We start from the raw sequence: 12,713 nt of genomic DNA, 5'->3' as shown, positions 1-12,713 counted from the left end.
CAGACACAACTCGCTCCGTAGGCTGACGAATTGACTCCGCGAAGTTACTACGCGGGCAAAACACCTATATAGAGTCTAACTTTCTCACCGAAGCAGTTCTCTGGGAATCAGAAACGAAAGCTAAACTCTGAGACCAGATGTTAAACTCCTTAAAGATTCTCACGAGAAACAGTCTTAATTGACTACATTCTTAGCTGCAATCCTCGCACTCCTGCGCGAAGCTGATTCCAAACTTCTCTGTTGTTTACAAAACTCCCGGCGCAAGAACATGGGAGAAGTAGGCTCTGGGCTTGTTTGACATACTTCTGGGAGACAACTTTCTTGCAGGTGCAAGGTTCCCAGATCTGCCTGGGAAAGATCTGGCTGAGAGGAATCCAGTTCAGACTGGGAAGGTAAAAAACCCAAGTTTTCCTCCTCATCAGGAATTACAATGTCCTGAGCAGGACTACAAGGCCCATGGGTCATCACACTGTCTGGTTTTCAGTGCTCACGCTGCCCTGGGGTACAACACATGGTTGCCCTGTGTCAAGTGATGGGCTCTGTGGGACTCTGTTTTGACAACATGGAGAAATGAGATGACTGCATCAGATAAGGTCCTAGGTCTGCTTCAGACTGTTGGTCTGTTATGTCAATATAAGCACATTCCCTGTTTCTCCCATTTCAACATCCTGTGACCACCTTCTTAGGTGAAACATGGGGAAGTAGCAGAACAGGGAAAAATAGTACTACTGTTAGCAATGTATTCATTCAGTTGTATGTTGCCGCTCACTGGAGCTTGAGTGCAGAATGGCACCAGGGAGTGTCCTAGTCCCAACTGACATATTGTACAAATATGAAAGGTCCCAAAGGTGTACTAGGCTGGAAGAACTGCCAGGTCCTATTTCTCAGACTGCTACTGGCAAGAGAGGGCTAGTATATTTGCTTGCCTAATCCTGGTACAAATTCCTTCACCTTTTATATTATCTTTTTATTTAAATTCTCACAGCTGATTTGAACTAAAGGTTGAACAATGACATTTAACACATACCCAAATGCATTCCCTTTAGAATTCTATCTCTCTGATGATTATTCTTATCATGGGACCTACTCCCTATGGTGTACTTTAACAGAAAGGAACAGTGTGTGGATATTCTCTCTGGCATGAGAATGTGAATCATGGCCAGTATGCTGTGGTCACACTAAACTGGATCAGTGTAGCATGGTCAAGGGAGTCATGTATATGAAACTTGAAGAGTACCTTGACATCTTTGGCCTGAGAAATATTATGATAAATATGTAACATCAAAAAATGAAGAAATTGATTTGACTTGCATAAAAAGTAATAACTGAAATGGTGTAATTAGTTGAATCTCCCACATTCGTTTAAAGTGTTATTGTTGTGCCAGGCAATTGTTGTCCCAGGAATAGCATGGAGATGGCTGCTTTAGTCCTTAGGACAGCACTTTGTTAAAGTTGTTGTTGATGATGATGATGTTGTGTGCCTTCAAGTTGTATTCTTCATGAATAAACATGGATGTAAATTCAATTGTTTGTCTCATTAGGTAAGACCAGTTGAATTAATAGCATCTATGTTCATGTTGATTTAGCAAATTTCCATTAAATCAGAAGATCAACTCTAGCTGGGACAAAAAATAGGATTTAGAGCATCATCTTATTTCAAGATATTGAACTGATGGCCATTTCTTACATCTTGTGAGAACATATTCTGTAGTTTAAGTAGCCCCAGAGGTGAGCAAAGTGAAGTCCTGGTGCTGCATGCCACCCCTTCCCTGGATGTATTTTTGTGTCTCTCAGCATCTCCAGAGCCGCTAAACCAGTGGTTCTCAACCTGTGGGCCCCCGGGTGTTTTGGCTTACAACTCCCAGAAATCCCAGCCAGTTTACCGGCTGTTAGGATTTCTGGTAGTTGAAAGCCATCTCAGGGACCCACAAGTTGAGAACCACTGCCATAGACCAACTATTTTCTGGAGAAAAAAACCCCTTAATTTGCTCTTCTTGGAAACTTCCAAATGCAACAGTTAACCTTTCAAATAGATAATTTCCTATAGAGAAAATGCTGTTTTCTGTGCAAAACAACAATTAGTTTTAAACTGATGAATGACCCTAATATGTACTTTTAAAGAGTAACGCTCCCCCTACAATTTTTGAAATAGAATTTGATTACTAGTTAATCTGGTATTTTCAAATATACTTCACATTCCTAGTATTATTTTTAGTATACACTATCTTTGTACCATCCATACACCTCTAACATCTCTCTGCTCCCTTTCCTTTTTTCTATACCATTAGACTTAAATATTGAAGCATTTACCATTATGTCCTTATAAATTATGACTGCCTCCATTTTTCTCCCCCTTTGGAATGTTGACTTACACCTGCCCAGTGGATATTGAATAACAACCAAAAACACATGGTTAAATTGAATCTAGCACAATTTCCCAATGTGTTATGACAGGAATGTGTTAACTCCCAGGAAGCACCTACAGTAGAGTCTCACTTATCCAACACTCGCTTATCCAACGTTCTGGATTATCCAACACATTTTTGTAGTCAATGTTTTCAATATATCATGATATTTTGGTGCTAAATTTGTAAATACAGTAATTACTACATAGCACTACTGTGTATTGAACTACTTTTTCCTCTCAAATTTGTTGTATAACATGATGTTTTGATGCTTAATTTGTAAAATCATAACCTAATTTGATGTTTAATAGGCTTTTCCTTTATCCCTCCTTATTATCCAACATATTCACTTATCCAACGTTCTGCTGGCCCATTTATGTTGGATAAGTGAGACTCTACTGTACTTTTAAAATTTTGACTTTTTTCTTCAAACGTGGTGCTATAACTTCGATGATAATTAAGCAGTCTATAAAATGTTGAGATGTCTATCTAAATTTCCTGATGAATTATAGCTTGGCTTTTTTTTCTTTTAGTAAGCCCCCTGTATTGCAACTTGAAAAACAAAAAAAAGCACTATCAAATTGTGATGTCTTTGATTAGTTATAGCTGCCACAGATGCACATTTTTTTATTATGCACTCTTTTTCTAATTATACTCACCATGGAGTTTTCGATTGACCACACAGTGACAACATTTTCATCAAACTGTTCACCATAACAATCAAGTGGAATATAGTTCCACTGTTTGTCCCCAATTCAATTATTAATCTTTAAGCCTTTACGTTCAACTGTTTTATAAGAGAACAACTTCAGTTTATTGACTATCTCATGGGGGAGTCTATTGGAATGTAAATGTTTAGAAATGTTTTTAAATCTCTTAGAACGCTTCTCCAGTTTAATACTCTTCTCTCTCTCTCTCTCTCTCTCTCTCTCTCTCTCTCTCTCTCTCTCTCTTTACAGATTCCTCAGATAAGCTATGCTTCCACTGCCCCTGATCTGAGTGACAACAGCAGATATGACTTCTTCTCCCGTGTTGTTCCCTCAGACACTTACCAGGCCCAGGCTATGGTGGATATTGTGAAAGCATTCAAGTGGAATTATGTTTCAACTTTAGCCTCTGAAGGAAGCTATGGTGAAAGTGGGGTAGAAGCATTCATCCAGAAATCCAGGGAGAATGGTAAGTGAGCCACTATCCTGACAAAGATATGATGCATGGAACAGGGGTAATGTCTGGAACCGCTTGGAATAATGAGTAAATGATAACATTTCCCCCTAGAGAATGAGATATGGGCTATAGTGCAAAGAATTATGGGCAATGGATAATGGATATTTTGACATAGGTTGATAGATTTATCTTTTCACTCATATGTCAGGCTTGGGAGCCACCAAGTGCAATTATAGAGCTTTACTGTGACATATACAGTATCTATTTATTGTGTTGAAGGTAAGAGCTGAGTCAGTAATAGTTTCCCACTGGATAGAAAGAGATGATGCCTGAAGGTGACAAGGAATTGTTGATTTTTGCAAGTGTTTTCCTAGTTTGGGATATTCTGGATAATCTGAAAGTGCAAATACGATGTTATTAGGAGGCCAATGGAGCTGCAGTGGCGCAATGGGTTGTGCCGACTGAACTGTTGACTTGAAAGATTGGTGGTTTGAATCCGCGAGATGGGATGAGTTCCCGTCTGTCAGCCCTAGTTTCCCATGTGGGGACATGAGAGAAGCCCCCTGCAGGATGGTTAACACATTCAGGCATCCCCTGGGCAATATCTTTGAAGACGGCCGATTCTCTCACACAAGAAGCGACTTGCCTCAATTCGCTTCTGACATGCTTAAAATAAATGAGAATAATGTCATGGTGGACCATCTACCAACTAGGAATCTTCTGGATTTTCAGCAACAGCTTGACAGGATTTTATCTGCCATGAAACACCAATAGTTACTGTCTAGTACATTGAGAAACTGGATTTATTTAAAAGTATTCTGTTATCTGTAGTAGGAAGACAAAGGAGGGGGAAAATGACAAATGTTCAGGCCTTTCTGCATTCCATGAGAAAACAGCATATTTAGTGTTGATGAAAAGAGTTTGGAATAACATTATCTGGAAAGGCAGAAATATCTGCAAAATTAAGAAGTTATTTTCTCACCTACCTAACATGGAAACAGGCCACTTGTCTTTTCTGTTTTCTCCTTCTTCATCAGTCTTTGTGTGGTCCATGCCATAGTTCTGTAGCAAGCTACCACTACATAAGTTATAGCCAAGATAGTCCATTTATGAAATGTTCCCAGTGATGGTTCATTACAAGCCATGACACATCATTTCTTTGACCAGTTGTACTGCTCTGTTCACAATAACAGCCAATCCCCTGGGGATCCTAATGTGTATCACATATTCTGTGCAAGTGAAGCATCTGCAATCATGTCAGTTTGAATGAGGTCTGAAATAGAACAAATGTTCCAATCATTGTAAAGCCTTTTTGGTTGCCCCCTTTAGTTATGCCTATCACAGAAACAAAAAACCACAAATAATGGTGGTAAACCACCACTTACTTCCACAAAATAAAGAGCTTTACCTACTAAATTTTAGTATGTCAGCCTATTATGAAAACAACTGTAGCAAGGCCAATACAAAAGGTGGCAGCTCACCTTGTGATACAGATTTATGAGAAAGGTGCTAAATTGCTTTTTTTCATCCACAAAGCCAAGGACTGGGTTTTTGGAAGCTTTGCTTGGTTAGAGAGATTTCAGATCAGTGTTTTTGTGGTTGGCCCCTCTCTCCACATCAGTTAGATTAGCCAATAGAGGTATGTTTCCAACCATGAAAAAAAGCCTCTATGATTATATTTATACAGCACATCAAGCTCGTTGTAATTGCTTATTTCCAAGGACCACATAGTGCCCAAATGTTAGACATTGGCAATACCCTGCAGATATAATCCTGTATAAATCTCGCCTAAGCTCTTTTAATTGCAGAGCCTAGGTTGAATTCATTACTGTGACTGTTTGCAGAGAAGTGGCAGTTTGCAGGGCATTTCAGATAAGACGGGTGAAGGCACTAGGGCCCAGGCATCTTCTCAGAGAAGACATGGATTTCACAAGAAGTGCTTGCTGGAGGAAAATAGTGTGAGAATGTATTTTCTCCAAGAAAAAACCAACCACCCAAGGACTCTTCCAATATAAATCAGGCCTCCTATGGAAGCTATGGGGCTTTGCCAGGGGAAAGGTTGATTTCCACCACTCTGAATGTGTGATTTTACTGAGCCAGGAGAGAGAATGGCTCACTCCTTCTCTCCAGAAACAAGAAAGAAAATGTGTTAAATGCTATAAATGCTAGGAGATGAAGCAATTCCTGGCTAGTCAGGTGGCACACATACATAGAAACACAAAAACAATCTTTAAAAGAATATTGTTATTCTTGGAATCATTGATTGGTGATACTGAGCAAACCTTTCCATTTTTGTAATATCTGGAGAGGTTCAAATTTGTAGTTTTCTGATATGGGGACTCACTGTTACTAAACATGGGCCTCTGATGCTACTTCTATCAGCGTATTTATTTATTTATTTTTTAATTACAGTATTTTTATTCCGCCCTTCTCACCCCGAAGGGGACTCAGGGCGGATTACAATGAACACATATATGGCAAACATTCAATGCCAACAGACAAACAATATACATTAGACAGACTCAGAGGCATTTTTAACATTTTTCCAGCTTCACGATTCCAGCCACAGGGGGAGCTGTTGCTTCACCATCCAGTAGTGGCTGTACTTCCGCATTCCTTTCCTCGTGTTTTGCTGGTAGTTTTATGGTGTTGTAAATTAGCCTCCCGCATAAAGCGTCCCTAAATTTCCCTAATTGACAGGTGCAACTGTCTTTCGGGGCTGCATAGGTCAACAGCAAGCCGGGGCTATTAATGGTCGGAGGCTTAACCCGACCCGGGCTTCGAACTCATGACTTGTTGGTCAGTAGTGATTTATAGCAGCTGGTGACCAGCCAGCTGTGCCACAGCCCGGCCCCTGCGCCACAGCCCGGCCCCTCATAGAAGATATACAAGGGTTTGGAGGGATATGAGATGGAACCATTTCCATCTGGAATTGTTGCAAAAGAACTATATATTCATTTTTGACTTAATCCTTTACTCAGTTGCAAGAAGAATAAAAGCTCATCTCTTAGTATGAATAGATGGCCACCTGCCAAGGGAAATCTTGACATTGTTTATTATCTCCTTTTCTCTAAGCTCTGAAGGATCTTGTAGATCCACATAATGAAAGCTAAATAATAGAAATGTTTCTATACATATGCCATGATACACTAATTTTAGCCAATGAGAGTAGATGTTATCATGGTAAAAAAATACAGCAGTGAGTGCCTGTGAATTGTCAGAGCACCAGTAGATGGCACTTCAGCACTTACTGCACAATCCCTATGATTAGATTGTTGAATGAATAAAAGTTGTTTCTGGGTATCTCAAACAATGTCTACCGGGGCAGCCTAAAGACATAAATTATACTTCAGTGGTTAAACCTTTTGCTTGGGCACAGGATTGTGTTCATGGACAGAACTTCTCTGTCTCGAACAGCCACTGTCAAGTAGAAATCAAGACATGATTTTATAGAATCATAGAATCAGAGTTGTAGGAGACCACAAGCACCATCCAGTCCAACCCCTTGCTTTGTAAGAAAACACAATCAAAGCACCCCTGACAGATGGCCATCCAACTTCTGCTTAAAAATGTCCAGAGAAGGAGACTCCACCATGCTCTGAGGCGGCATATTCCACTGCCAAACAGCTCTTACCATCAGGAAGTTCTTTCTAATGTTTAGGTGGAATATTTTTCATGGAATTTGAATTAATTGCAAAAAAAATAATTGATTTTTGTTCATTAAAATATACCTGCAGTGTAATGGGTATCTGCTCAGTTCTCCCATGTCACATCCCCAATATTTCCTTGACATACCTTTGTCATTCCTAGGATAAAAGAGAGTCCTGCATGTGACAGAAGACTGGCATAAGAAGGTTGAGATAGGAGACCAATAGGACAAGAGATGCAGTGGCTGCATCTTCCTTCACTGCCTCAGAATATTTCACAATATAGACATGATCTCTGAGTCATGGTCTGGCAACCAGAAGACAATTGTATGCAGTCTGAATTAATACATTGCTTTTCCTCAGTCTTTGATTATCTTCTGTTCAAGATTCTTTTGCATGGCAGTTGTTTCTGGATACCATATTATAGTGGAAATGAACCTACAAAGTCTAATGATTCATAGTGAAAGATGCATGATATCAACTGTAGTAATCTATACTCATAACTTTCTGCAGTCTGGATTCGTCCTAAGAGCTATTGTAGGCTAGTTTCTCTTCTAGGATCAGTATACCAGAGCTAGTTTCCAATCCTCATCCTTCTTTCCAGCATAGTGTATCTTTTTCTTCTCTAGAGATGGTGTGCAGACAGAAAACACATTTTAAAGGTTGTTGAGTCAGTGCATCTCTGTGTGCTCTCACACCAAGATGTGCTGTCTCCAGCCAAAGCAGGAAAATGCTAACAGATCTTCACTTGCCTTTACCTTTGTCGTGGAATCATAGAGCTGGAAGAGACCACATGAGCCATCTATTCCAACCTCATGCCAATGCCGAAAAGCACATTCAAAGTACTCCTGACAGATGGCCATCCAGCCTCTGTTTAAATTGCTTCAAAGAAGGAGCCTCCACTACACTCTGAGGCAGAGAGTTTCACTGCTGAATAGTGCTTACAGTCAGGAAGATCTTCCTAATGTTCAGGTGGAATCTTGCTTTTGTAAAGACATGCTGAGCTATCTTCTCTCTTCATTCACACATGTATCATGTACTGAGACCAGCTCAAAGTTTGTAAAATTATTCAAAAATGATCAAAATTGGTGATTAATTCTTTTTTATTAATGTAACAGGTACAATTAATTCATAGATTTACAATGCCTAGTTCATGATTTAAGTTGTTAAGTTTTGAGACAAACCATGGGTGTTATACTGTGGACCTCCAGGTGTATAACATTAGCTTCTTCAAAACTGCTCTTTTTATTCTTTTGTCTTCCCTAATGTGGCACTTTTCACAGATGGGCTGTAAATCCCATAATACAATTGTTATGTGGAAGTCTAAAATATCTGGAAACTGTCAGAATGAGAAAATCTGTTCTAAGATAGGGCATATAGTATACCAGCCTCTTCAATTAAGTGTTGCCATTGTTTATCATCTTATTTTCATCCCTGCCCATGCCCTTCAAGCCCATGTCCTCCAATTTCTGCCCATGCCCTTCAGCCACGTGCCCTTAACATCTCTCCTTATTAATCTTTCATAGACAGGCATTTAAAGAATGACCAAATGAAATGGCTGCTTGGTTATCCTTCAAATGCCTTGTTTGTTAATAAGGAGGAGTGATGTTAAAGGTAAAACAGAATGCTATTTTTCTTTCAGCCCCAAAACACTTATCCACTCAAAGTATGGCAAAAAACGATTCTTACAAAGATCTTTTAGTGAATCAAGGATAGTGTTGTATCCCAGCCTGCACCTGAGCTGTCAGGTGAGTCTGAGGTTGGTCCTGTTCAGCCTATGATTGTGCCTATCAGATGAATTTGGGTTGGGGCCTAGGATTCCCATGCAGCCAGAGTTGGATGAAGCTACTGTTCCGGGCCAGTCAGAGTTTGTCTCTGAGGATTCTGGGAACAAGCATACAATGGTTTCAAGCAAGCAGGTTGAACCGCATTCCTTGGGAGAGTCAAGGTCAAACCATTCCTTGGCAGATGGGCATTTCAGTGGTAATAACACTAACGAGGTTGACAGAAAGAAAGCTATATTTCAACAGAGATAAGAAAGGGAGGTTTGGAGACAAAACAAAAGGCTGTTAATGAGAAAAGGGTTTGAACAAACTTCCCACAGAGAGTGGCCTTGATTTCAGCCTTAAGAGGAATTGCTCCTGAGAGAGATTTTCAGAGGTGGTAACTTTGCTCATTGAGCGTGGTTCCTGTTCATGGACTCATAGAATCCTGTTCCTTGTTCCTGTGGATTTTCATGCCAAGTTCATCTAGCTTTGTATCTTGAGTTTTGTTCCAGTCCTTGTTTTGTTCTTGGAGAATTTTGGATTATCCAGTCATTGTTCCTGAAAGTTTTGCAGTTTGGATTCCTTGTTGCAATCAAAGAGCTTGTTATTTGTTCTAGTTTTGTTCCTGGTCCTTGGACTAATTTTGATACCTTGTTGGAATTTATTTTTGTGTTGGATTTTCATGGACCCTTGCTTCAAGACTCTAAAGTATCTTGTACCTGATGGACTAAGATCTTGTTTCATTGACTTTGTGCTTTGATTTGCTATTGCTTACATATATTCTTCAATAAACAACTTGCTTTGCTTATAGTCTGGGGCTCCAGTGTGGTTTTGAGGTGTCTCTGCAGTCTAGGGATGCAACAGATAGTGACTTTTTAATCAAAATGCTTTGAATGTTTCTGGTGATATGTGCTTTCCTGAGCTGGTTCAGTTGGGCTTGGGGTGATGTTGAAGCCCCCCCCCCCCAGCTGATTGTGTTAGGGGACATCAACATCCATGGAGAGACCTCTCTGTCAGGAGCAGTTCAGGATGTCACATCCTCATGACAACCATGGGTCTATCTCAAGTAGTCTGGTGACATCAATGCTGCAGGACTCACTTTGGACCTAGTTTTCTGTATGGGGTGGGATGGTGGTGATCTAAATGGGAAGAACCTTCTAGTTTTTTGACAAAACACTACCTGGGTTTTTAAAAACTCACTGGAACTCAGATTCTCTACAGGGATGTGAGGCTGATTAAAATGGTCCACCCTTGAAGGCTTATAGATCTGGATGGAATGTCTTGGAGAGTTTGCTTTTGCCTTAGCAGGTGATCATCTATTTTGGCTGATCTGGGGAATAGACATGATTGCTCCTAAGTGTCCTACCTTACACTACCCTACCATGCACTCTGGCTCACTGCACAGAAAATGCTATAATTGGGAAACTGTGTAAAATTTGTACATGCCAATTTGTACAGAAAACAGCATTTTCTGTGAAGCAAGCAACATTTTCTAAACAGAAAATAGTATTATTGAACGGAGACAATATTTTTTGTGCAGAAAAAAGTGGTTTCCTGTAGTGAAAATGCTGTTTGCTCAACCATGTTTGGATTTTGTGCAGAATAAGACCTGATCTATGAATTGGTTTCAAAAATTACATGCTTTTCAAAGACTTTCTCACAGTGACAATGATTAAATTATTTTTTAGTTTCTTCAAGATGAAAAGTAATAAAGAATTACATCCTTACTGCAGGAACTCACTGTTCTTTGCCATTCTTTTCCTTTTTAAATCAATGAAGCAGAAAACAGATTAGAACAAACAGACTGCATGTGATGTATTTTGTCCAGTCCAAATCCTCTTGACGTCCCCTTTTTTTCATGTGAAAAAGAGTTCAACTCCAGTTCCTAACAAATTCTAATGACTTAAAATATCTGTATCTTTTTTTTGCAAAAATAGTATAAGAATAGTTACTGCCCTGATCTGATGAAGCCATAAAGTTAATACTTCCATGAATTATTGTAATTATTTTCTCCTCATGTTCTGGCCTAGCTTTCAGGGGAGGTTATACTATCAGAAGAAGGGAGCATTCTCTCTTTCTCTTCCACTCCAATTCCACCCTTCACAGTAGGCATCCTCCACTGGGACTGCTCCCTGGTATGAGCCAAATCTTGCCTTCTCACCTGGTATTCTCAAAGTGGGAAGAGTTTGCACACTGACAGAAGCAATATATGGCCTATGAACACTCTGTCCTCGTGGGCAGTGGAAAATAAGAAGCTGACAAATATCAGAAAAATTCACCTACTCTATGAAATGGGATGTCTGTAATTTTAGGGGGGGAAAGGCAGAGAAAAGAGGAGACATGGGGAGGGAAGGGAGAGGAGAGGAGAAGTCATTTCTTTAGCTCTCCAAATTGAAAACTGGATTGAAAGGCTGCGCAATGCCACTGACGTTCCCTTGCAGCCTAATCCTTCTGAAAGATTAAATATGTCTTTGGCCATATATCGTATTGATTCATTGTCTGAAGTATAAATCATTTGTTCGCCAGCAGGCTCGCATTCAACCAGCTACCATTGAATGTTTAAGGAAAATATGTGTGCGTGTATGTGTGTGCTTTTCTTAGAAAACCCAGTAAGACAGATCATAAGATGGCAAGGAGGAATCTCATGGTATTCACTCAAAAAGAATGTCAACCAGGCAGAACATTCTAAGGAGGAGGAAAAGTATTCACAACCTTCCTCCCTCTCTTTGATGACTTTCTCCAGGGCAGGGTTTAGAAGCAATGCTGGCTGAAATACTGAACAAGTTAAGCAGAATGATTAAAAGACAGAGAATATCTTTCAGCCTGTCATGAAGCATCCTTAAAGCATCTCATCTCTGTTTTTTATACTTAAACCATGCATCTGTTTTGCTGTTGGAAATATCATATATGCCTGTATCTTACAGACAATCAGCAAGTGCAACAAAAATTCTTGCACATTATTGTTGGATGTTTCATGTTGTTATTTATGCCCACTAGGAATTGCCTTTTGTATATAAGGTGATGGACTGATTTGGAGGAAGGCTGGCCTGGTAGGGTATGGGTGGAAGAAGCATAAGATATTCAGGAACAGACTGGTGAAAGCATCTCCCCAAGATGGTAGGGCACACATAGATTTGTTAAACTGAAAGACTCAAAGTAACACGGAAGGCAGAAATGAATGATAAAAGCTGGAAAGATTAGATCATTACCACATTCCGATGAAATAGTATGGTCTTCATGTGTAATTATGCAATAGGAATGTAATTTTTCACTTATTTAATTATTGTATAAAAGCATGAAGAATTCAGAAGGATTCTCCTCTCTATACATGATTATAATAGTTTTTACACTTTTTTCAATTATTTTTCATATATTTCAGAATTTTTTTGCAAAACATTTCTTTGAGCAAAAGGCATTGTTTTTGTGCATAAAATATCATTTTCCCATAGAGGGCAATATTACTAGCAAAATACCCTTTTTGTGTGTACAGAACTAATGTGTTTTTTCTGCACAATTTATTTTCACAAAACATGCATTTTTTTATTTTAAAATCCCATTCCTCCCCTGTGGGATGCTATGAGGTATTGAATCATGCCTTCTCATCAAGGATGAGAATAATCACAAGTTTTCAGACTGCATAATGCATCCTCTTTATGTAATTTCTTTATGAAACATTTGACAAATTCTGTTGAAAACACATGAATAAATTCATTGACTGCCAGGACAGTTTA

The 12,713-nt window shown here is 39.4% G+C and overlaps 1 protein-coding gene across 2 annotated transcripts in view; it reads left to right on the top strand.

The window, feature by feature from the left end:
• grm4 (glutamate metabotropic receptor 4) overlaps positions 1–12,713 on the top strand; it is a 451,932-nt gene that overhangs the window by 214,454 nt on the left and 224,765 nt on the right. For both annotated transcript variants that reach the window (XM_062978465.1, XM_003220390.3), the window contains exon 3: positions 3,365–3,581. In XM_062978465.1, the coding sequence (XP_062834535.1) occupies positions 3,365–3,581 (217 nt within the window). The remainder of the gene's footprint in view (positions 1–3,364; positions 3,582–12,713) is intronic.

Source organism: Anolis carolinensis, chromosome 4 (assembly GCF_035594765.1).
Source record: "Anolis carolinensis isolate JA03-04 chromosome 4, rAnoCar3.1.pri, whole genome shotgun sequence".
NCBI lineage: Eukaryota > Metazoa > Chordata > Lepidosauria > Squamata > Dactyloidae > Anolis > Anolis carolinensis.
This window is presented reverse-complemented; position numbering and strand designations above follow the sequence as displayed.